The sequence below is a fragment of the Phocoena phocoena genome, chromosome 6, assembly GCF_963924675.1.
Source record: "Phocoena phocoena chromosome 6, mPhoPho1.1, whole genome shotgun sequence".
In the NCBI taxonomy this organism is placed as follows: Eukaryota; Metazoa; Chordata; class Mammalia; order Artiodactyla; family Phocoenidae; genus Phocoena; species Phocoena phocoena.
In genome coordinates, this window is record NC_089224.1 from 106,780,998 (window position 1) to 106,803,438 (window position 22,441).

Here is a 22,441-nt window from a genome sequence, read left to right on the forward strand (position 1 = left end):
TCATTGAACACTTACTGAGCATCCACTACGAGCCAAAGGCTCTGTGGAGGCACAAAAGGATTTGACACAATCTCTGCTAGACAAACTGAGATAGGTCAAAGGGTTTAGGACTCGGTATCCGCTCAATTCTCAGCGGTGGCCGTACAGCCCCTAATGCAGATTGACCTGCTCCAGGTTATACTGCGCAGCCGCCGGCTCTCTCTGAGCACGCTCCTGACGCCCCGCCCCAAACGCGAGTCCCGTATGCGCACATCGCGTTCTCTCTGACGCACCCCCGGAAGCACTGGCAGTTTTGGTGGGGGCTGGACCGGGAAGCGTTTCCGGGGGCGGGAGGCGCAGGCTGAGGCGGTTGCGGCGGCGACGGCTTGAACGGGCCTGGCGCCGGTGGCGGCGGAAACTATCCTGGCGGTGGGCTATGTGAGCGTCGAGGCCTTGGCAGGTATGTCGGAGTCTGGACAACGGGTAGCAAGGGGGCAGGAAGGGAAACCGGAGAGGTATAAGGGCTTCTCTGCAGGTCGCGGCGCGCGCACCGCTGGCACCGCCAGGCCCATTACGCCGACCGGGATGCTGAAGCCGCGCGCGGGCCGTTGGAGTCCCGGCACCCCGGGTTCGACACCTACTGTCTCCGGCCAGCCTGGGGCGCGTACAGCGACCCGAAGGCCCCTGAGGCAGCATTTCGCCCAAGGTCACCCCGCGGCGGCGGACCTCAGCGGGCCAGAGCGCTTAGAGATCCTGCCCCCCCGTCAGTCCGCCCGCCGGCCTTTCGGGGGCGCCGGGTAGGCGCGGCTTGGCGGCCTCGGAATCGAGTCAAGGCCGGGAGAAAGACTACACCGGGACTTCGCTGATACCTGCCTCTGTTTACCTCTGTGTTTCACCTTTTTTGTTGTCTGTGTCACCTGTGGTCACCTGCCCTTTTTGCCTCTCAACTCGGCTCCTGTCAACTTCGTATTTCTCTCCACTTTGGCTCTCTCGAACCCATCTCTGAGTATCTGGACCCTGTCTTTATTTCTGTTTCCATCTTGCTTCTGTGTCACCTGACCCTGTGTTTCCCTTTTAGTCCTTAACTTTCATTCATGGCCTGCCTGTCGCTCCAGCTCTTTGCCCATCTGTGTTTCTCTCTCTCTCTGCCAATCGTGTGTCCTTCTGTCTTGTTTTTGCCTCTCCTAACTGGGTTTTTCTGGGCGAGCCTGCCCTGACCTCTGAGCCATGGAAGGTGACTCATGACTCTGTGAAGCTTCCTGCACGGGTGACAATGTCAGCGACTAGACTGCCGTCTGACCTCAACTCTGACAGGTGTCGCCCAACCTAAGTGTCAGGGTGCAGGAGCTCCTGGAGGACAGAGAAGGCCATCTCAGGGCCAAAGTAACTGGATGAATCCTTGCTTTTTCTTACCGTGGTTTTTCAGGCCTGCCCAGCTCCCTACTTCCCTTGCTCCATCCACATGGCCTCCAGGGTTCTAAAGAGCCTGCTTTCTGAGTTACAGCTGCTTAACCAGGCCTGTCTCCAGGCTAGGGAAGGGTCTGAGATCCTCTGCCCCTTGGGGCTCATGGAACAGTAGCAGAATATCTGGGAGAGCTGTATGCTTAGTTCAGAGATTGTGTCACTGTGTACAGTTAAATTATGAGACACATAATAATTTGGGGTTCTTCATTCTTTGCTTTACAAAAGTATTCACTGGAGAAATAAGCCAGACACAAAAGAACAAATATTGTATGAGTCCACTTATATGAGGTATCTAAAATAGGCAAATTCGTGGAGACAGAAAGTGGAGTATAGTTTACCAAGGGCTGAGTGGGAGGAGGGAGTGGAGAGTTTAATGGATACAGAGTTTTAGTTTGGGACTATGAAAAAGTTCTGCAAATGGATAATGGTGATGGTTCCACAACAACATGAATGTACTTAATGCCACTAATTGTACACTTTAAATGGTTAAAATGGTAAATTTCATGTTAGGTATATTTTTACCAAAAAAAATTGCTAAGTGTAGATTCCTGGAACTAACAAGCGCTATGAAAAATGTGACTTTAAAAATTCATTCTGTAGCTTTTAGGAACATTTAGTTGAACTTACGTTTCTTGATGCCTGCTCTCCATAGCCAAGGTCCTTAGAAAAGGAGTTTGGTTGAAAGAATTTAGTTAAAAATTTCTACTTGTAGCAGGTTCCCACCCTGGCTGTCCCTCCATATTCATTGGATTCAGTGCAGGAATCTGTTACACAAGCAGAAAATTTGAGGAAGATTTTAACTTTTCACATGAAGAAAACTCTTAGGGTTGGAAAAATAGTCTTTTTATTATAATAATGAAAAATTGTGTTATTTTCTTGTGTGTTTTCTGATGGGGGAGGCCTTTGTTTTATGTTCTCTCATCTAAGTTATCGGTTTGTTTGTAAGCCAGTTTATCAAGGTTTCTTATAAGGTTTCTTGTAGCAGCTGAATTACTACCATATTGAATCCTAGATACCATCGATTATTTTATGTACCACCAAAGGAAGAGAAAACACTGCCAGTTAAGCTATTACATATGCTTCTTTACATTTTTTTTTTTTTTTTTTTTTGCGGTACACGGGCCTCTCACTGTTGTGGCCTCTCCCGCTGCGGAGGCTCCGGACGCACAGGCTCAGCGGCCATGGCTCACGGGCCCAACCGCTCCGCGGCATGTGGGATCCTCCCGGACCGGGGCACGAACCCGCGTCCCCTGCATCGGCAGGCGGACTCTCAACCACTGCGCCACCAGGGAAGCCCGCTTCTTTACATTTTTAAACTTATTTAGACTTTATTTTTTTTTGGTTGTGCCGGGTCTTAGTTGGGGTGGGTGGGCTCCTTAGTTGCAGCATGTGAACTCTCAGCCACGGCATGCACGTGGGATCTAGTTCCCCCACCAAGGATTGAACCCAGGCCCCCTGCATTGGGAGCGCAGAGTCCAAATCACTGCACCACCAGGGAAGTCCCTAGACATTTAAAAATGATACTCTAGTGTATGTGTAAAAAGAAGAAAAGTGAAATAAATTGGTTAAAGTGTTCATTAACCTTCCTACTCTTGAATACTTTTCAATTCAGAGTTGCATCCGTGCTTTTCCACAGTGTCATCTTTTGTGCCATCAGAAATGTTATGAGGCTCTCAGGAATGCTCTATCATTGTCTTAGGCAGAGACAACTGTTATAACTTCCACCTGGACATCACATCTTGATTTCAGAAATTTAAAAATGTGCCTCTTATAATCAGTTGAATATAGTTCTATATTATTTTCATGAACTTTTCCTTTTTACCTTATTTATGTTTGCAATTAGAATAGAAAGAGATTTTTGTCTTATTTGTAACATACTGAGGAAAAAACTTTTATTTTGTTGGTATGTAGAACATACATACGGGCAAGTGCTGTTTCTTCCTTCTGCTTTCTTGATTGAGCTTCTTGTCCGGAATTCTAATGAATATGAGGGTGCAGTTAAAAACATTTCCTTGGCTTTATTGTAAGGTAATGGCAGGATGACTGATAAGTGGGGGAGTTAGTGGTTAGAACAATAACTTCTCTTTTGAATCTCAAAGAATTTACCACAATGGACCATTTGCCCTGATGTTTTTAAATAAACATTCAGCTGTGGCATGAATCAAACTTCACAAAGTAGGTAGCTTGTTTTTTAAAAACCCTAAAATAGGTTTTACTAAGTTCTTTGGCTACAGTGTTCCAATTAGAAAATATAGGGGTATTGATTGATAATGGTCTGGAGGCCAAAAACACTTTTGCAAAGGATAGTTTAATTCTGCAAAATTACATAGGTATCGACCAGTGTTGGTTTCCTATTTTTGACAGATGTACCATGGTAATACAAGATGTTAACATTAAAGGAAAACTGGCTGACAGTCATCTGGGAACTCAACATTTTTTGCAACTTTTATGTAAAACTAAAATTATCCTGTAATTAAAAGTTTATTTAAAAAATACAAAGGCAGAAGCTAAGAAGGTGCAGAAACAAAGCTAATATAACCAAAAAATATCAATCGTGATTAATTTTCTTTCTGCTACTCACCCACAAGTATAGTATTTATTAGCAAAGCACTGGTACACAGTGAATAGCATCAGCATCTCTTACATTTTCAACGTGATTTTTCTTTTCAGAAATCAATGTGATTTTAATTTGAAACAAAACCAAGAAATGGGTTCCTCTTCCTCGTTCATTCATACTGCTTTTTGATGGTCATGGCATAAGGAACTTTATCCCAGGAATACAACTTTGCATTAGGTAAGCTATAAACTTGCTAAAAATTCAGTGTTTTAAATTATTTACTAAAATGCTTTCTTTTTCAGTAAAAAATAATAATGTAGTTGTATTTAATTGCCCTAGACTGGAAAGGTTCTTTTACTTCTCTTCTGAGGAGTATATATTGCACATTTTTTTTTTTTTTTTTTTGCGGTACGCGGGCCTCTCACTGTTGCGGCCTCTCCCGTTGCGGAGCACAGGCTCCGGAAGCGCAGGCTCAGCGGCCGTGGCTCACGGGCCGAGGCGCTTCGCGGCACATGGCATCTTCCCGGACCGGGGCACGAACCCGCGTCCCCTGCATCGGCAGGCGGACTCCCAACCACTGCGCCACCAGGGAAGCCCTATATTGCACATTTTAAGGCCAATCACTGCCATACTTTGTACTGTTAGAGCATTTAAATTCCAAGAAATTTTCTGCTAAGTGACTTTTTTTTTTAACTTAGAAAAATATTAGATTTGGAATTACTCTTCTGTTTAAATCCTGACATACCACTTCTGAGATATGTGGCCTTGGACAGATCTTTTAACCTTCTTGAGCTTTAGTTTAACTCGTGAGTGTGATGATACAGGGGTATTGCCAGACCCAAGTTTACATAGTCTGCTTTGTGAACTGTAAAGCATTTGACTTAAGTATTTTTGTACGCATGGGGTGTTGGTATTATTGTACATTTGTGCCAGTCTAGAGATTTACTAAAGTAATATTTACTGTGTTAAAATGTGCTCGCTACAGTAAGCATGCAAATTAACCATGTGCCGTGATTAAGAAATCTCTGGAGGGCTTCAAGAAAAGTCACTCATGGGTTGGCTTCCCTATTATATTGTTGTCCTCTGTGTTTTTAGGATATGTAATTGGTATTTAAATAGTGTATAAAACTTGACATACAATTCCTCAGCTGAATAATAAATACAGGCTGCTTTTAAACTTGTCAGAGTTGGAAGGGATCTTGGAGGTCATCTAGTTCAGTGATTCTTTTTATTATTATTATTAATTTATTTTATTTTGGCTGCGTTGGTTCTTTGTTTCTGCGCACGGGCTTTTCTCTAGTTGCGGCGAGTGGGGCTACTCTTCATTGCGGTGTGCGGGCTTCTCATTGCAGTGGCTTCTCTTGTTGCTGAGCGCAGGGTCTAGGCACGTGGGCTTCAGTAGTTGTGGCATGCAGGCTCAGTAGTTGTGGTGCACCGGCTTAGTTGCTCCGCGGCATGTGGGATCTTCCCAGACGAGGGCTCAAACCCGTGTCCCCTGAATTGGCAGGTAGATTCTTAGCCACTGCACCACCAGGGAAGCCCTCGTTCAGTGATTCTTTAATATTTACCCTTTGTCCTCTGCTTTAAAAAAAAGCCAGATAATCTTAGTGAACAATGGAAGGAGTTAGCTGGGATTGGTATGTTTGTTTTAGAACTGTTACTATTGGATTTTTTTTTTTTAAACTTTGCAAGGTGACATATAAAATTGCTAGTACTTCATTAAGTCTGAAGATGGTGAATAATTTGCTCTGGAGTTTATGAATGTGTTGTACATTGTAGATTGTTTCAGGTATTTATTTGTGAAAATACTCATCTTTACCTTCCATACTGACTCATCTCTCAGACTGTATTGGGCCTGAGCAAGTGTTTTGAATTTAAATTCCAGGTTCACTGCTTACTGGTTATATGACCTTAGGCAAGTAGTTTAGCCTCTTTGTCTATTTCTTATTCTATACAATAGGAATAAAAAATATCTATCGAGTGGGTTGTTATGAGGATTAAATGAGAATACAAAAAGTGCTTTGCACAGTCTTTTACAATACATGCGTTAAATACATGGTAGTAGATGCTGTTACCTCTCCTACTAATTATGACATTTTCCTAGTTACCCAGTTGGGATTGGTAACTACTTTACCTTGCATCCCTCTGTTTTTTAAAACTGCTTTATTGAGACATAATTCATAGGTAGTTAAGAGGGTTTTTTTTAGTATATTTAATGGGTTGTATACCCATCACCGCAACTTAATTTTAGAATTTTTGTCTCCCCTTTAAAAAAAAAACCAATTTGCAGTCACTCCTCGCCCTGTAGTTCCTTGCAGCCGCTGATTTACTTTTTGTCTCTGGATTTCCCTCTTCTGGGCATTTCATATAAATGAAATCACACAAGATTTAGCCTTTTGTGTCTAACTTCTTTCATTTGGCACAGTGTTTCAAGGCTCAGCCATGTTGTATCTATCAATACTTCATTCTTTTTTATTGCCGAAAGAATGGCATAATACATATAGTATGTAATAAAATGGAATAATATTCCATTTTATAGGTATACCACATTCTGTTTATCCAGTCATCAGTTGAGGACATTTGAGTTGGTTCCACTTTTTGGCCATTATGTATAATGCTGTTATAGACATTCATGGATAAGTTTTCTGTGGACATTATATGTTTTCATTTCTCTTGGGTATATACCTAAGAGTAGAATTGTTGAGTTACGTGATAACTCTGTTTAACTTTTTGAGGAGCTGCCAAACTGTTTTCCAAAGTGGCTGCCCCATTTTACGTTCCCACCAGCAGTGTATAAGGGTTCTAATCCTTCCATATCCTCTCCAGCACTTGTTAGTGTCTGTCTTATTTATCATAGCCATCCAAGTGGGTGAAAAGTGATGTCTCATTGTAGTTTCAATTTGCATTTCCCTAATGAATAATGATATTGAACGTCTTTTGTATGCTCTTTTGTATATCTTCTTTGGGGAAATGTCTATTCAAATCCTTTACCCATTTTTCAATTGGGTAGTCTTTTTATTATTGAATTTTAAGAGTTCTTTATGTATTCTGGATACAAGTTACTTATCAATTATATGATTTGAATATATTTTCTCCCATGTTGTAGGTTATCTTTTCATTTTCTTTTTTAATAGATCTTTATTGGAGTATAATTTCTTCACAATACTGTGTTAGTTTCTGTTGTACACCAAAGTGAATCAGCCATATGCATGCATACATGCCCATTATCCCCTCCCTCTTGAGCCTTCCCCCCCCCCCCACCCCCGTCCTCCCCATCCCACCCCTCTAGGTCATCCCAGAGCACCGAGCTGATCTCCCTGTGCTATGCTGCTGCTTCCCACTAGCTAATTATTTTACATTCGGTAGTCTTTTCATTTTCTTGATAGTATTATGTGTACCTTGGGCTACTCTTGCATCTTCCTGCCTACCCAGTCAGTCAGTCGCATCAATTCTGTTTTCCATACCCACTGTTACTTTCATTGCCTCGAACCTGGAGCATATTTACTGAAATCTTAGAATTGACCTTTGTTTCAGACTTGCTCCTGCTTTAAGACCATCAACATATTATCCTTTCTGAACATATTTCACAGCATGTCACACAGAAGTTTTCAGTGCTGCCTCCAGTGCCCACATTTAAAGCTCAAACTCAGCCTTCAGCAGGATAGTACCAGTCATTCCTTCCAGATTTATCTCTCACCACTCCCTGTCACTTGTAGAAGGAAGCACAGGTAATGATGTACGTGCCACTAGCAGTGGTCTTGAATGGAAAAGAGCTTTTGGGAGGACCTTCTGGTGGTAATTTTATCATAAAATAGGATCTTGCCCTCAGTGTGATGGTACCAGTAACTCAATTTTTTCAGTGTGTCACACTCATAATACACTCAACCTACAAGAGATTAAAATAAACCAGAATGCCATGTGGTTTATAATGTTTTTTTCTGTGTTAATAAGTGAGATAGGCTTACAGTTTTTTCTTTGTTGTCCAGTTTTGATAGCATGGTTTTATAAAAAATAATTAGCAAATTTTCTCCTATCTTTGTTCCCTTTCTCCCTTCTTCCCCCTCTGAAACAGTTTATATAGTATAAGAATTAGTTTCAAAGAATTTTCCCGTTGTGCTTTGGGCAGTCATTTGATTATGTTTTATCATTTCTCCATAGTTATTGATCTGTTAGATTTCTATATTTTTCTTTTTTTTTTATATATTTTTCTATAAAGTTTTTATCAATGAGACTTTAAAATTTATTAGGGGAAAATTGTTTTCTATTTTAAAGTTTCTATCATGTGATTATATTTCATTTCTTATTCCTAATTTTGTGAATTTGACATTTCTAGATTTATTATTGTGTGATCACTTGTAATCAAATGAGCTCATGTATGCATTTCTGCTTTGGGGGATTTATTGATGCTCTCTGTGGCCACTTATGATCATTTATGTAAATGTCCTATGGAAACTGAAAAAGAAGATGTATTATTTGTAGGATACAGAGGTTGTATGTTTCAGTTAAATTAGCATTATTAATGATAATCAGTCTAAACCTCTAGATCCAAATTATCTTTTGCCTTATTGATTTATTAAAGATTAAAAGAGGGACATTTATATTTCTCACTATAATTGTGTTTCTGTCACTGTTGTGTTTTTTTTTTTGAAAACTGTACTACGTTTACACATAGAAGTTCTCAAGTTAACCCTCATGTGAATTATAGAATTCATCAATTATCAATAAACTTTCACCTCATTTGGCTGCGTTGGTTCTTTGTTGCTGTGCGCGGGCTCTTTCTAGTTGCGGTGAGCAGGGGCCACTCCTCGTTGTACTGCGTGGGCTTCTCATTGCGGTGGCTTCTCTCTGTTGCTGAGCACGGGGACTACGTGCGTGGGCTTCAGTAGCTGTGGTTCACGGGCTCTAGAGTGCAGGCTCAATAGTTGTGGCGCACGGTCTTAGTTGCCCCGTGGCATGTGGGATCTTCCTGGACCAGGACTCAAACCTGTGTCCCCTGCGCTGGCAGGTGGATTCCTAACCACTGAGCCACCAGGGAAGCCCCTCATTTGATGCTTTTTACATTGAATTTACTTTGATATTAATATTGTTGTCTGAAATTTTTTTGTTTTCATATACCTGTTCTTTTTACTTTTGACCTTTTTTGTGATGGATTCTATTCACTTTCCTATATCTAAAAAAGTACTTCACCTTCATTTTGAAAGATATTTTGATTGGGTATAGAATTCTAGGTTGACAGTTTTTTCTTTCAGCACTTTAAAGATGTCTACTGTCTTGCATTGTCTCCTTTCTTCTGGCTGGCATTGTTTCTGACAAGAATCTTGCAACCTTTCTTACCTTTGGTCCTCTGTACACAATGAATCCTTTTTCTCTGGCTGCTTTTAAGATTTTCTCTTCGTTACTAGTTTTCAGTGATTTGATTATGATATGCCTTGGTATATAGTTTTCTTCATACTTCTTGTGCTTGGGGTTTGTCAAGCTTCTTGGATCTGTGGCTTTATAGTTTTTATCAACTTTAGGAAGATTTTGGCTGTTATTCAAATAAATTTTGGGCTTTATACCCTCCCACTCCTTCAGAGACTCCAATTTTGTGCCTTTAAGTTGTCCCACAACTCACTGATACTGTTTCCCCCCTTCCTGTTTTTTTTTTTTTTCAGCTTTTTTCTATTTTAGGTTGTTTGTGTTGCTGTGTTTTCAAGTTCACTAATCTTTTCTTCATGTTAATTCTTTTGTTATTCTCATCCAGTGTTTGTCTGTAGAAGTTCAATTTGGGTTTTTTTGTTTTCCTGTCTACCTACTATGCTTAATTTTCCTCTATTTTCTTGAACACATGGGATGTAGAATTTTCTACCATTTGTATAAGTTTGTCATTTCTGGTTCTGTTTCTGTTGATCAGTTTTTTCTTTTTTCTCTCTCCTTAATATGGGTTATATTTTCTTGCTTCTTTGCATCCCAGGTGATTTTTTTTTTTTTAATTGAATGCCAGACATGAATTTTACCTTGTTGGGTTCTGGATTTTTTATATTATGTAAATATCCTTAAGCTTTGTTCTGGAACACAATTAAGTTATTTGGAAATATTTTAATCCTTTTGAGGCTTTTTTTAAATTTTATTTTTAGTTGCGTTGGGTCTTCATTGCTGTGCACAGGCTTTCTGTAGTTGTGGAGAGTGGGGGCTACTCTTCGTTGCAGTGTGCGGGCTTCTCATTGTGGTGGCTTCTCTTGTTGTGCAGCACAGGCTCTAGGCACGTGGGCTTCAGTAGTTGTGGCTCACGGGCTCTAGAGCTCAGGCTCAGTAGTTGTGGCACATGGGCTTAGTTGCTCCGCGGCATGTGTGAGGCTTGTTTTTAAGCTTTGTTTAATGGGACCAGAACCGCATTTTGTCTAGGGCTAATTTGTCCCCACTACTGAGGCACAACTCTTCTGAATACTCAAGGCTTTACACTCAGGCAAGTTTTCTTCTATTAAATATTTTATTTGATTATTCCTTCTACTCCATTCGTTTTGTTATTTCTTCAAGGGCGCTAATTAGCCATATGTTGGATCTCTATTCTCTGTTCTCCTGTTCTGTTATCTTCTCCCTTGCTGTTTTCACATTTTTATCATTCTCCTGCATAAAATTTCCTCAAAGTGCCTTCCCCATCATTGATTCCATTTTCTATAGTTGCAATTCTTCTCCTTATTGCCTGTTTAAATTTTTGCTCTATTTTAGTTTCCTTACATGTTGTCTTTAATTCAGTTGGCTCTTTTTTTCATATCATTCTACTGTTTTGTCTTATCTTCCTTAAACTTCATTCATGGGGACTGCGTTTTCATGTTTGTGGAAATCAGTTTAAAAATGCTATCTAAACTGTACTCTTTGTTTACACTTTACTGTTTTCTTGGTTATTGTAGAATCTATTTACAGACCCCATTTATTTACAGAATAAAACTATGTTGGGAAACATTTTGTTCAGGTCTGAAAATTTCCTCCTTTTTGGGAAGATTATTTTGGGGTCCTTCACTGTATACCTGAATGCTGTTATAATCAACTCTTAGCTCTTTTGCTGGAGGATGGGCTGACTGTATGGACACCAGGGTTAGCTTGAGTAGAATGGCTGGGGCTGGAGGCTAGGTCTGAGGCACTGTTAAGAGAGTTTGAGCACTTCCTTCTGTGTCGGTGAAATTGTTTTACCAGGGGCCTATTTTTGTCTCTTGGGCCCTTGGCTGGCAAAGGATGGGCTATGTTTTTGCCTCCTTCCTGGAGCTACCCTCTCATGTCAAGTCTTTAAAAATTTTCTGCTGAGGCAGTGTGCAGCCTTTGGTATCCCAATGCAGACATCTCTGAATGTTGCCAATATGCAAGACCTTTCCTGTGGTCTGCCTTGGCTTTTTAGCTGCAGGCCTTCCAGATGAACAGGTATCTGTTGGTCCTCTGTCAGGATTACTGCTACCAGAATTGCCTGGTTGCTAAACCAGGTGGAATTGCCAGGTCAGTGTCTCCCTTTATCCTGGCCCCAGCTCCACTATATCCTTAATTAAAATTTGTTGCATATAGATAACTCTGATCCCAACTTTTCAGACTAGCTTTTCTGTATTTCTTAGATTTTTTGGTTAGGATTAGTAGATGGGAAGAATTATATGCTGCTCTCAAGTCTTCCTCTTAACCTGGTGACACCAAAATTTATAGTGACAGGATGTATAACTTTAGAGTTATATACCAGGTTCCCGCCTCTGAATTCCTCTTGGATTTGTAATTCTTTTGTGGTACTTTTATCAGGCTTTGCATTGAATAACAGGGTTGTATGCGTGTTTTTTATCTCCCTACCAGATTATAAACTCTGGACAGTGACATTCCTTCATCATCTTAGAAATCTCCCACGGTACTTTGCATATAGTGTTTTACGTTGTGGGGTTTTAAAAAATTTTTTTTAGTGAGTTAATTACTTTTATGAAACTCTTTAACAATTGAAATGGCAACTGTACTATTAATATAGGTCACAACTGCCTGTGAGTTTGTAAATATTGCTTATATAGCAGGAAAACCTGTACGAGAGGGGGAATGTGTAGAAATGCCACATTCACTCAAATTTAAGGGTAGAGGTCAGATACTTGCTAAATTACAAAGACTGTTAACCACCTTGACACAGTTAACTTAAAAGTAAAGTTACATGACTTTTTTTCCAGTTTTTTTTTTTTTTATGTGTGGTAAAAAATAAATATCATTCAGGGGGCTTCCCTGGTGGCGCAGTGGTTGAGAATCTGCTTGCCAATGCAGGGGACACGGGTTCAAACCCTGGCCTGGGAGGATCCCACATACCATGGAGCAACTAGGCTCATGAGCCACAACTACTGAGCCTGCGCGTCTGGAGCCTGTGCTCCACAACAAGAGAGGCTGCGATGGTGAGAGGCCAGCGCACCGCCATGAAGAGTGGCCCCCACTTGCCACAACTAGAGAAGGCCCTCGCACAGAAACGAAGACCCAACACAGCAAAAATAAAATAAATAAATTAATAAACTCCTACCCCAACATCTAAAATAATAATAATAATAAATATCATTCAATTTGCCACTTTAACCATTTTCAGGTGTACAATTTAGTGACATTAATTATACCCCAGTGTTGTGCAATCAGCACCACTTTCTAGTTCCAAAATATTTTCATCACCCTAAATAGAAACTCTATCCATTAAGCAATAACTCCCCATTTCTCACTCACCTGAGCCCCTGGTAACCTCTAATCTACTTTCTCTGAATTTGCCTATTCTAGATATTTCACATAAGTAGAATTGTACATTTGTACTTTGCGTCTGGCTTACATAAATGTTTAGCATGTTGTTTTAGTGTAACGTTTTCAGTGTTCATCCATGTTGCAGCATATATCAGAACTTCATTCCTTTCTGTTTGTGCTCTCGATGTGTCTTTTCAGTATAATTGATTTATAATATTGTTAAAGTCCTCTATTTCCTTATAGATCTTCTGTCCTATTTTTCTATCCATTATTGAAAGTGAGGTAATGAAGTCTCCACCTGTTTTGTAGATGTGTATGTTTTCTCTTCAATTCTGTTAATATATATTTCTTTTGTTAGGTGCATATATGTTTTGTTTTAAATTTTTATTTATTTATTTATGGCTGTGTTGGGTCCTTGTTGCTGCGCGTGGGCTTTCTCTAGTTGTAGCGAGTGGGGGCTACTGTTCATTGTGGTGCGTGGGCTTCTCATTGCGGTGGTTTCTCTTGTTGTGGAGCATGGGCTCTAGGCGCGCAGGCTCAGTAGTTGTGACGCACCAGCTTAGTTGCTCAGTGGGATCTTCCCGGAACAGGGATTGAACCTGTGTCCCCTGCATTGGCCGGCAGATTCTTGTACACTGCCACCAGGGAAGCCCTAGGTACATATATGTTTTTAACTGTCATGTATTCTTGATAGAGTGATCCTTTTTGACTTAAAATCTATTTTGTCTGATAATAATATAGTCACCACACCGCTCTTTCTGTTTCTCTTTGCATGACATACCTTTTCCATTATTTTACTTTCAACATCTTTGTGCCTTTGTATCTAAAGTGAGTCTCTTATAGACAACATATAGATAAACCATGTTTTTTAATCCATTCTGCCAGTCTCTTGCCTTTTAATTGGAGAGCTAATCCGTTTACATTTGAAGTAATTTACTGATAAAGGAGGGTTTATTTCTACCATTTATTTCTAGCTATCTTCTGTGTATCTTACATGTTTTTTGTTCCTCAACTCCTCCCTTACTGCTTTTTAATTTAGATTTTTGTTTTGTTTTTGTATACAGTTTTGATTCCCTTCTTTCCTTTTAATGTATATTTTTAGTTATTTTCCTAGTAGTTACCTTGAGGTTTACAATTAACATCTTAAACTTAGCTAGTTTCAATAGTATATGAACACTGTGCTCCTCTACATCTCCATCCCTCCCTCTTCATTATTGTTATTGTCACTGATTACATCTTAATACATTTGTGCCTAATAACATAGATTTATAATTATTGTTTTATTCATTTGCCTTTTAAATCATTCAGGAAAAAAAGAGGAGTTGTAAACCAAAGGTATAATATCAGCTCTTACATTTACCTATGTTGTTACCTTTACCAGTAGTCTTTATTCCTTCATATGGCTTTGAATCACTATCTAGTTTTCTTTTGTTTGTTTGTTCGTTTTGCGGGACGCGGGCCTCTCACTGTTGTGGCCTCTCCCGTTGTGGAGCACAGGCTCCAGACGCGCAGGCTCAGCAGCCATGGCTCACAGGCCCAGCCGCTCCGCGGCATGTGGGATCTTCCCAGACCGGGGCACGAACCTGTGTCCCCTGCATTGGCAGGCGGACTCAACCACTGCGCCACCAGGGAAGCCCTCTAGTGTTCTTTTATCTCAGCCTGAAGGACACCTTTATCATTTCTTGTAGAGGAAACCTATTAGTAACAAACACCCTTAGCTTTTGTTTATCTGGGAATGTCTTAATTTCTCCTTCATTCTTGAAAGGATAGTTTTGCGGGTGTAGAATTCCTGGTTGACAGATCCTTATCCTAGCACTTTAAATATGTCGCGCACTGCCTTCTGAGTGCTGTGGTTTCTGATGAGCAGTTAGCTGTTGGTCTTACTGAGGATCCCTTTTGTGTGATGAGTGGCTTCTTTCTTGCTGCTTTCAAGATTCTCCATTGTCTTTGGCTTTCCACTATTTGACTTAACAGTGTATCTCATGTGGATCTCTTTAATTTTATATCCTTGGAGTTAAGCTTCTTGGATGTGTGAGGTTTATGTCTTTCATCAAATTCAGGTTGTTTTCAATCATTATGTCATTTAATATCTTTTCTATTCTTTTTTCTCCTTCTGAGACTCTGATTTGCATGTTGGTATATTTGGTTTTCCATAGGTACTTCAGATTGTGTTTCTTTTTCTTCATTCCTAATACTCCTCAGACTGGATATTTCAATTGCTTTACATTTGAGTTTGATGAATTTTTTTCCTTTTGCCTGCTTAAATCTGCCATTGGACTCCTTATTATGAATTTTTAATTTCAACTTGTATTTGTTTCCTTGGTCTGCCATAATAAAATACCACAGGCTAGGTGACCTAAGCAACAAAAGTTTATTTTTTCAGAATTTTAGAGGCTAGAAGTCTGAGATCAAAATGTTGGCAGATTTGGTTCCTCCTGAGGCCTTTCTCTTTGGCTTGCAGGTGCCAACTTTTCACTGTGTCTTCACATTGCACGCATGCCTGATGTCTCTCTGTCCAAATTTTATTTCTTATAAGAATACCAGTCAGCTTGGATTAGGTCCCAACCTAACAACCTCGTTTTAATTTAATTACCTTTTTAAAGGCCCTAAATCCAAATATAGTCACATTCTGGAGTACTGGGGATTAGGGCTTTAACGTAGGAATTTTGGAAGGATACAACTCAGCCCATAATACAGCTCTTACACTTTTCAGCTCCAGAATTTCTGTTTGGTTACATTTTATAATTTCTGTCTCTTTATTGCCATTGTTCTCCTGATTTTCTTTAGTTCCTTGTCCATAGTTTTCTTTAACAATTTGAGCATATCCAAGACAGTTGACTTTAACAGCTTTGACTAGCACTTAACAATGTCTGGAATTCTTCAAGGATAGTTTCTAATTCTTTTTTTCCTGTGAATGTACCGTATTTTCCTTTTTCTTTGTATACTTAGTAATTTTTGGTTCAGAACTGGATATTTTTAGTATTCTAATGTGGTAGCTCTTGGAATCAGATTCTTCCCCTCCTAGGGGATTTTTTTTTGTTTCTTGTTGATGGCTGCAGTTGTCTATATGGTGATTTTTTTCTAAACTGTTTTGCAAAGTCTGTATTCCTTGTTGCATGTAGTCACGGAAGTTTCTGTTGCTTTATCTATGGGATAGGCTGTGTCCTGACAGAGATTTCCTTAAATATTTGGGCCCAAAGAATGGGGAGTGGTGTTTGTGTTTTAAAATCTTCCGATGGATGCTACTGGGAAAACCACTGCAGCCTGAGGGGGCCAAGAAAAAGCTTGTGTGGGTTGGCCAGACTGGCCAAGATGCAAAACCCCAAATTTTTGGACAGTGTTGTTCTTGCCACCCTGGCATCAGCCAAGCACTCTTGGAAATTGGGCCACTGTCCTACAAATTGTGGCAGAGCTGAGGAATGGGGATTATTGCTGGTGTGCAGCATGCTGCGCTCTTAATGAGGTTTAGCAGCTTCTTCTTTCATCAGGCCTTGCATTGGTTGCTGTAAGTGTCTGATCCGATTCCAGAGTTCAGAAATGGTTTATTCTGATCATTTTAACAGTTTACTAGCTGTTTTAGTGGAGGGATTGACACCTAAAGCTTCCTACTCCACCATTTTCTCTAACATCGCTTATGGCGTTTATTTTTATAGAACTGTTTTTAAAAGCCTTATCTCGGTCACATAAAATTCCACAACAGATATTTGAAATCTTGAGGAAAAGATGAGTTATTCAGTAAATAGTGTAGGAAAAACAGGCTTGCCATTTTGGAGGGGAAAGGAAAAACTGGATCCTAACCTTCTCCTTATACCAAAGTAAACTCTTTTTTTTTTTTTCTTTTTTTTTTGTGGTACGCGGGCCTCTCACTGCTGTGGCCTCTCCCGTTGCGGAGCACAGGCTCCGGATGCGCAGGCTCAGCGGCCATGGCTCACGGACCCAGCCGCTCCGCGGCATGTGGGATCCTCCCGGACTGGGGCACGAACCCGTGTCCCCTGCATCGGCAGGCGGACTCTCAACCACTGTGCCACCAGGGAAGCCCTGGGTAGGAATTTTTAAAGGATGTATATGATTTATTCTGATATATGTGCAGAGAAGTTTCTAGAATATACAGGAGTTTGTTAATGGTGATTTCCTTCCGGGGGAGGTGGGGGACTAGGAATAAATGATGGAGAGATTTTTTTTTTTGACATCTTTTTTGTAAATTTTTTTATGCGTGTGTTTTATTCCCCCCTTCCTTTTTTCAAATAGCTAAGATCAAAATTCTTTACTGATGAAATAAGAGAGTCCAGATGTAGTTCTCAGAATTTACATACCTCTAGTCTATATACATTTATGTAGTTAACTTTTCCTTTTGAAATTACAAATACCTAAATAATTTATTTCCTGGTCTTATTTTTTTGTTTATTTTAAATTATTATGAAATGTTTTAAGAGCTATAAACCATAAATTAATACTTCATTCTAAAAACACTGCCTTACCTCTTAAAATTATTAATGACTAATCTGGTATTTTAGCATCTTCTTAGAAGAGGCAGTGATGTGATAGGAAAAATAGCATAGGCTTTGGAGTCATGGAGACCTAGATTTCAAATTCCAGCGTAATAAAAACTAGCTTTTATTTTAGCCTTAGGAAAGTTACTTGAAATAGTGAACTTAAGAATGTCAGTCCTCTACGTTTGCAGGGTCATTACAAAGATTAGGTGAAAAAAGATATATAGTTCCTGGTATTGGGTTGGCCAAAAATTTCCATGTTACAGAGAAACCCAAACAAACTTCAGCCGACCCAATATATAGTAATTACTCAGGAAACATTAGTTTCTTCTCTTGGCATCTCTCCCTGTCTCTGAAAGATAACTTTCAACCTTTGTTGGGTTATCTGCTTCTTTTATCTCATACTTAGAAAATCTGGTATTTAGCAATGTTTAGATATGGTATTAGACCTAGGTGACAAATAGCACCAATAAATCTTTTTTGAGTTTTCTGGTTTGTTTTAATTTACTATGGAATTATGGGGCCTGAGCATGCTGCAGAGTTCATCTCGTTGATCACTCTTGTTAGGAATTGTCTCTAATGCTTGACTCATCCCACAAAATATATTTACAGTAATGCCACAGGCAATCCCTTATTCTTTGTTATAACTTTATTTTCAGATTGAGTTCATTCAGTAACAGGGACGGCATTTACTATCCTCTTTGTTCTATAACTTTTTAAACAATTTGGAGATCACCCGATAGAATACCTTGCCTTGCCATTTCGTTCTGCTTCACATTATGAGAAGCTCTTAAAGGGCTTAAATGCTGACAGCAACTAGAGAAACCCATATTGTTTGGGACCTAGGCGAGTTCACCCCTGTGGTGCTGAAGGACCAAAGACCTGACTGCTCTGGCCCCATCTCTTCAGCCCCCTGACCCCTTAGTGGGTTCTAGCCTGGTGGTTTCCTTTCAGTTCCTTGAAGTTAACCATGATCATTTCTGCCTGAGAGCCTTCACATGTGCTTTTCCTTTTTTCCACAATTCCTTCCTCACCCCAACTTGTCAAATATGGGTTGAACCTGAGGCCTCTTAAAAATTCTGTCGTTTGGAACAGGTATTGTGTTTGTTTTGACTAGAAATATTTACTTTGTTTTACTTGAGATTTATATAGCTTACAAATATCTCTGGATTCTATTTTCCCACTCATAGACACAGGCGGTATCAAGAGTTAATACCATAAAGAATGGTGGCTCGTTCCTTCTTTTGGCACACTCGCACCTGCAAGCCTTGCTCTGGGGAATGAATGCTCCACCCACCATGCCCACAGGCCAGGGGACTTTATGGAACTGTGGAACTTGTCTTAGTTTTCTTAGTGATCAATAAGTTTCTCTTTGGGCTGGAATTAGTACTAATTTTTCTTTCTCTTGTAGCACCAAACAAGATTTGTGATGAAATGGAGCCTGGAACAAACTCTTTTCGAGTAGAATTTCCTGATTTTTCCAGCACCATTCTGCAGAAACTGAACCAGCAGCGCCAGCAAGGACAATTATGTGATGTCTCCATTGTTGTCCAAGGCCACATTTTCCGAGCACACAAAGCCGTTCTTGCTGCCAGTTCACCCTACTTTTGTGACCAGGTACTCCTAAAAAACAGCAGGAGGATTGTTTTGCCTGATGTGATGAACCCCAGGGTGTTTGAGAACATTCTCCTATCAAGTTACACGGGACGTCTAGTAATGCCTGCTCCAGAAATTGTTAGTTACTTAACAGCTGCAAGCTTCCTCCAGATGTGGCATGTGGTAGACAAATGCACTGAGGTTTTAGAAGGAAACCCTACAGTCCTTTGTCAGAAGCTAAATCATGGCAGTGACCACCAGTCTCCCAGCAGCAGTAGTTACAATGGCCTGGTAGAGAGCTTTGAGTTGGGCTCAGGGGGCCATACGGATTTCCCCAAAGCCCAGGAACTGAGGGATGGAGAGAATGAAGAGGAGAGCACCAAAGACGAGCTGTCATCTCAGCTCACCGAGCATGAATACCTTCCTAGCAACTCGTCCACAGAGCATGACCGGCTAAGCACTGAGATGGCGAGCCAGGATGGGGAGGAGGGGGCCAGCGACAGTGCCGAATTCCACTACACCCGGCCCATGTACAGCAAGCCCAGCATAATGGCTCACAAACGCTGGATCCATGTGAAGCCTGAGCGCTTTGAGCAAGCGTGCGAGGGCATGGATGTGCATGCATCCTACGATGAGCACCAGGTCACAGAGTCCATCAACACCATGCAGACAGAGCACTCGGTCCAGCCCTCGGGAGTAGAGGAAGACTTTCACATCGGGGAAAAGAAAGTGGAAGCAGAGTTTGATGAACAGGCTGATGAAAGCAATTATGACGAGCAGGTGGATTTCTATGGCTCTTCCATGGAAGAGTTTTCTGGAGAGAGGTCGGATGGGAATCTCATTGGGCACAGACAGGAGGCTGCCCTAGCAACAGGCTACAGTGAGAATATTGAAATGGTAACAGGGATTAAAGAAGAAGCTTCCCACCTAGGATTCTCAGCCACCGACAAGCTGTATCCTTGTCAGTGTGGGAAAAGTTTCACTCACAAGAGTCAGAGAGATCGACACATGAGCATGCACCTTGGTCTTCGGCCTTATGGCTGTGGTGTCTGTGGTAAGAAATTCAAAATGAAGCATCATCTCGTGGGCCACATGAAAATTCACACAGGCATAAAGCCATATGAGTGTAATATCTGTGCAAAGAGATTTATGTGGAGGGACAGTTTCCACAGGCATGTGACTTCTTGTACCAAGTCCTACGAAGCTGCAAAGGCTGAGCAGAATACGACTGAGGCTAACTAAAAACAGGGTCTGGCCCTTGAGTGGCAGGCACAAAAATAAACTATGGTAATTATGCAAATCTGGGCACAGATGATGCGTGCTACTTGCTATTATGAGAGAAGCTTAAAAAAAAGGAAGATATTTCTGAAAGACCAGCTCTAAGTAGGCCAATTAAAAAATCTTAATTCTTCAAATTTGTATGTTCCAGGCCTGGAGTGGGTAATGGGGATAAGTTACCCCACCTCACACCTGGCAAGGTAAACCTTCAGGCCCATTGTGAATGAGGCAGGTGGACTTGGTGATAGAGACACCTGCACTTGGAATTGGACTCCAGCCCACCAGTTCCATTTCAGGTGGCAGCAGTTTTTGATCACTCATTATTACAAGGTCATATTGGAATTTTATTTTGCTCTTACTATAGATACTTAGGTAATGTGGGTTTGTTTTGGTAGCTGCTTCACTGAATGAAATGCTACTTATGTAATAACTACAGATAATGTGGTTCCTAGGGTACTACGTTGATTAACAGAGCTCTCTTACCTGGGTTTATTCTTTCTAAAGGGTATTTTAACCAAAACTATGGAGATACTAAGAGGGTGACATTCTAAGTAAGAAACAAATAACTTATGGTACAAGCTTCAAATTCTGTAAGATGCCACTGTCACAATGTGTTTCAGACTCTTGATAAGTCAGAGTTTTATATTTTAGTACTAACATTTAGTTTAAACAACTGTTTGTAATTGTAATTCTCTAGGGTGCCAGACATAGGTATTTCTAACTGGTTTGCTGTCCCAAATCCTGTTTAATTGTAGCATCCACACAGTGGGATCTGCTCTGTGGCTAGTAGACATCTAGCCTGCTTTGACTCTCTGACCACGGTACCATTGGCTGCTCCAGCCGATTCACTCTGTCTTAGATTACGGTGCTTCCTGAAGAGGTCAGTCAATGACCACAGTTACTGGGAAGGAGCCAGAAGTCACGGCTGAGAGTTACCTGTGAACTTCAGGAGCTAATAGAGTGCTACAGTGACACTCCAACTGTCAGACTGAGAGTAGCCAAGTAGCAGAATTTTGAGTGTCAGGTTATACTTGGGTGGGGCAAGTTGTGGGGTACAATTACCCAAGAAAAGAGGAGTCTTGAAAATACACTGGTGGGGGAGATACTCGTAGAGGGGTACACTGAGCTAATCCTCCTGGCTCTTTAGGAGTGCTGGAATGTGTTTTAAAAGGCAGAAAGAAAGAGTCCTAATTTTAGGAAGTAGTCCACAGATAAATGCTCTCATAGTATAGATAAAGCTGCGTAAGTTTACAAGTCCACATAGCTATATCTACCAAAAAAAACAAGAAAAGCAGCTATTCTGAGACCTTTTCTGAGGATCTCTCAGAGGTTTTAGGTTAAAAAAGCATGTTCAGGATGTTTTAAGCTGTGTAACATACCTGAAGTTGTCACCAGGGTAGGGACAGGGTGCTACTATTATGTTAACTTTTCCGTAAACTTACCGGCTTATTATTTCTTAGTGGAAACTTTTTTTCCTTAAAATAAAAATAACTTTTCTTGGATTTGGGGTGAAGTTTTGTTCTAAAAGTTTGGCTTTGCTCTAAAGTGAGAGACTTTGCTGGCAATGGCCTCTGATCCTCAAGCTCCTACCATCAAGGCATTTACTTGTTAAACGTTGTTTGGAAAGGGGAAAGAAAGACTTACCAGTTAACTCTTGTAATCGAGGTTACAAAACAGGGATGTATTCATTAACACTGTATCATTCTCGATATATAAAAAGCACTTTGTATTTAAAACTTTATTATAAATATATATATATATTGATTTTTTAACCTAGAAACTAGATATTACCTCTTGGTTGTTTGCCATGTTAATATCTTCTTCTCTTAGTGTTGAAACTTCACCAGTTGACAGTCATCTCTGTGTACCTAACAGAGAATACAGAAGTGACTTACAATCAAGCTCAGTTGCTCCTTCTCTTTTTCTCACGTTAGAAGCAGTGGGTTTTAGGTAGGATCCTAGCCTTTATATGTGAGGAGAAATTGTTGTATTACTCCTACTAATTTCAGTACTAAGGCAGTGAAGTCATTTTGTTCTGCCAAAAGCTGATCACCCTCTCCCATGGTTATCAGCAAACCATTTTCTGCCTCTTTGGAAGGTTTGATGTGCTGGTTTCTATTAAAGATTCTATTCAAATGAATGTTGGGACACTTGGGAAGAAGAGCCTGAGAGGTAAAATAAAAATATTCTGGAAAAATCATGGTCCTTCAATTATGTTGAGATCAGCACAGCACCCCGTCATGAGTAATGGTGAGGAAGAGCTCTTGTTCAACCAGGACTACTGGGCAGCTCTTCGGTGGTAGTTTTGGAAGCAGTCAGTTGTGCTGGGACTTATTTAATGTGTTATGAAGAGAGGGATATCTTTTATTGA

The 22,441-nt window shown here is 40.5% G+C and overlaps 1 protein-coding gene across 1 annotated transcript; it reads left to right on the forward strand.

Annotated features, from left to right (window-relative positions):
• Window positions 1–314: 314 nt before the first annotated feature.
• Window positions 315–20,146, forward strand: ZBTB43 (zinc finger and BTB domain containing 43). The gene is made up of 2 exons (XM_065879637.1): window positions 315–439; window positions 18,608–20,146. Exon 2 carries the CDS (start codon window positions 18,631–18,633, stop codon window positions 20,032–20,034), a length of 1,404 nt encoding a protein of 467 aa, XP_065735709.1. The 5' UTR covers window positions 315–439; window positions 18,608–18,630; the 3' UTR covers window positions 20,035–20,146.
• The last annotated feature ends 2,295 nt before the right edge of the window (window positions 20,147–22,441 follow it).

Bases quoted from the DNA above. Each gene is read 5' to 3' on its own strand.
- ZBTB43 (XM_065879637.1), top strand. From the start codon at position 18,631: ATGGAGCCTGGAACAAACTCTTTTCGAGTAGAATTTCCTGATTTTTCC.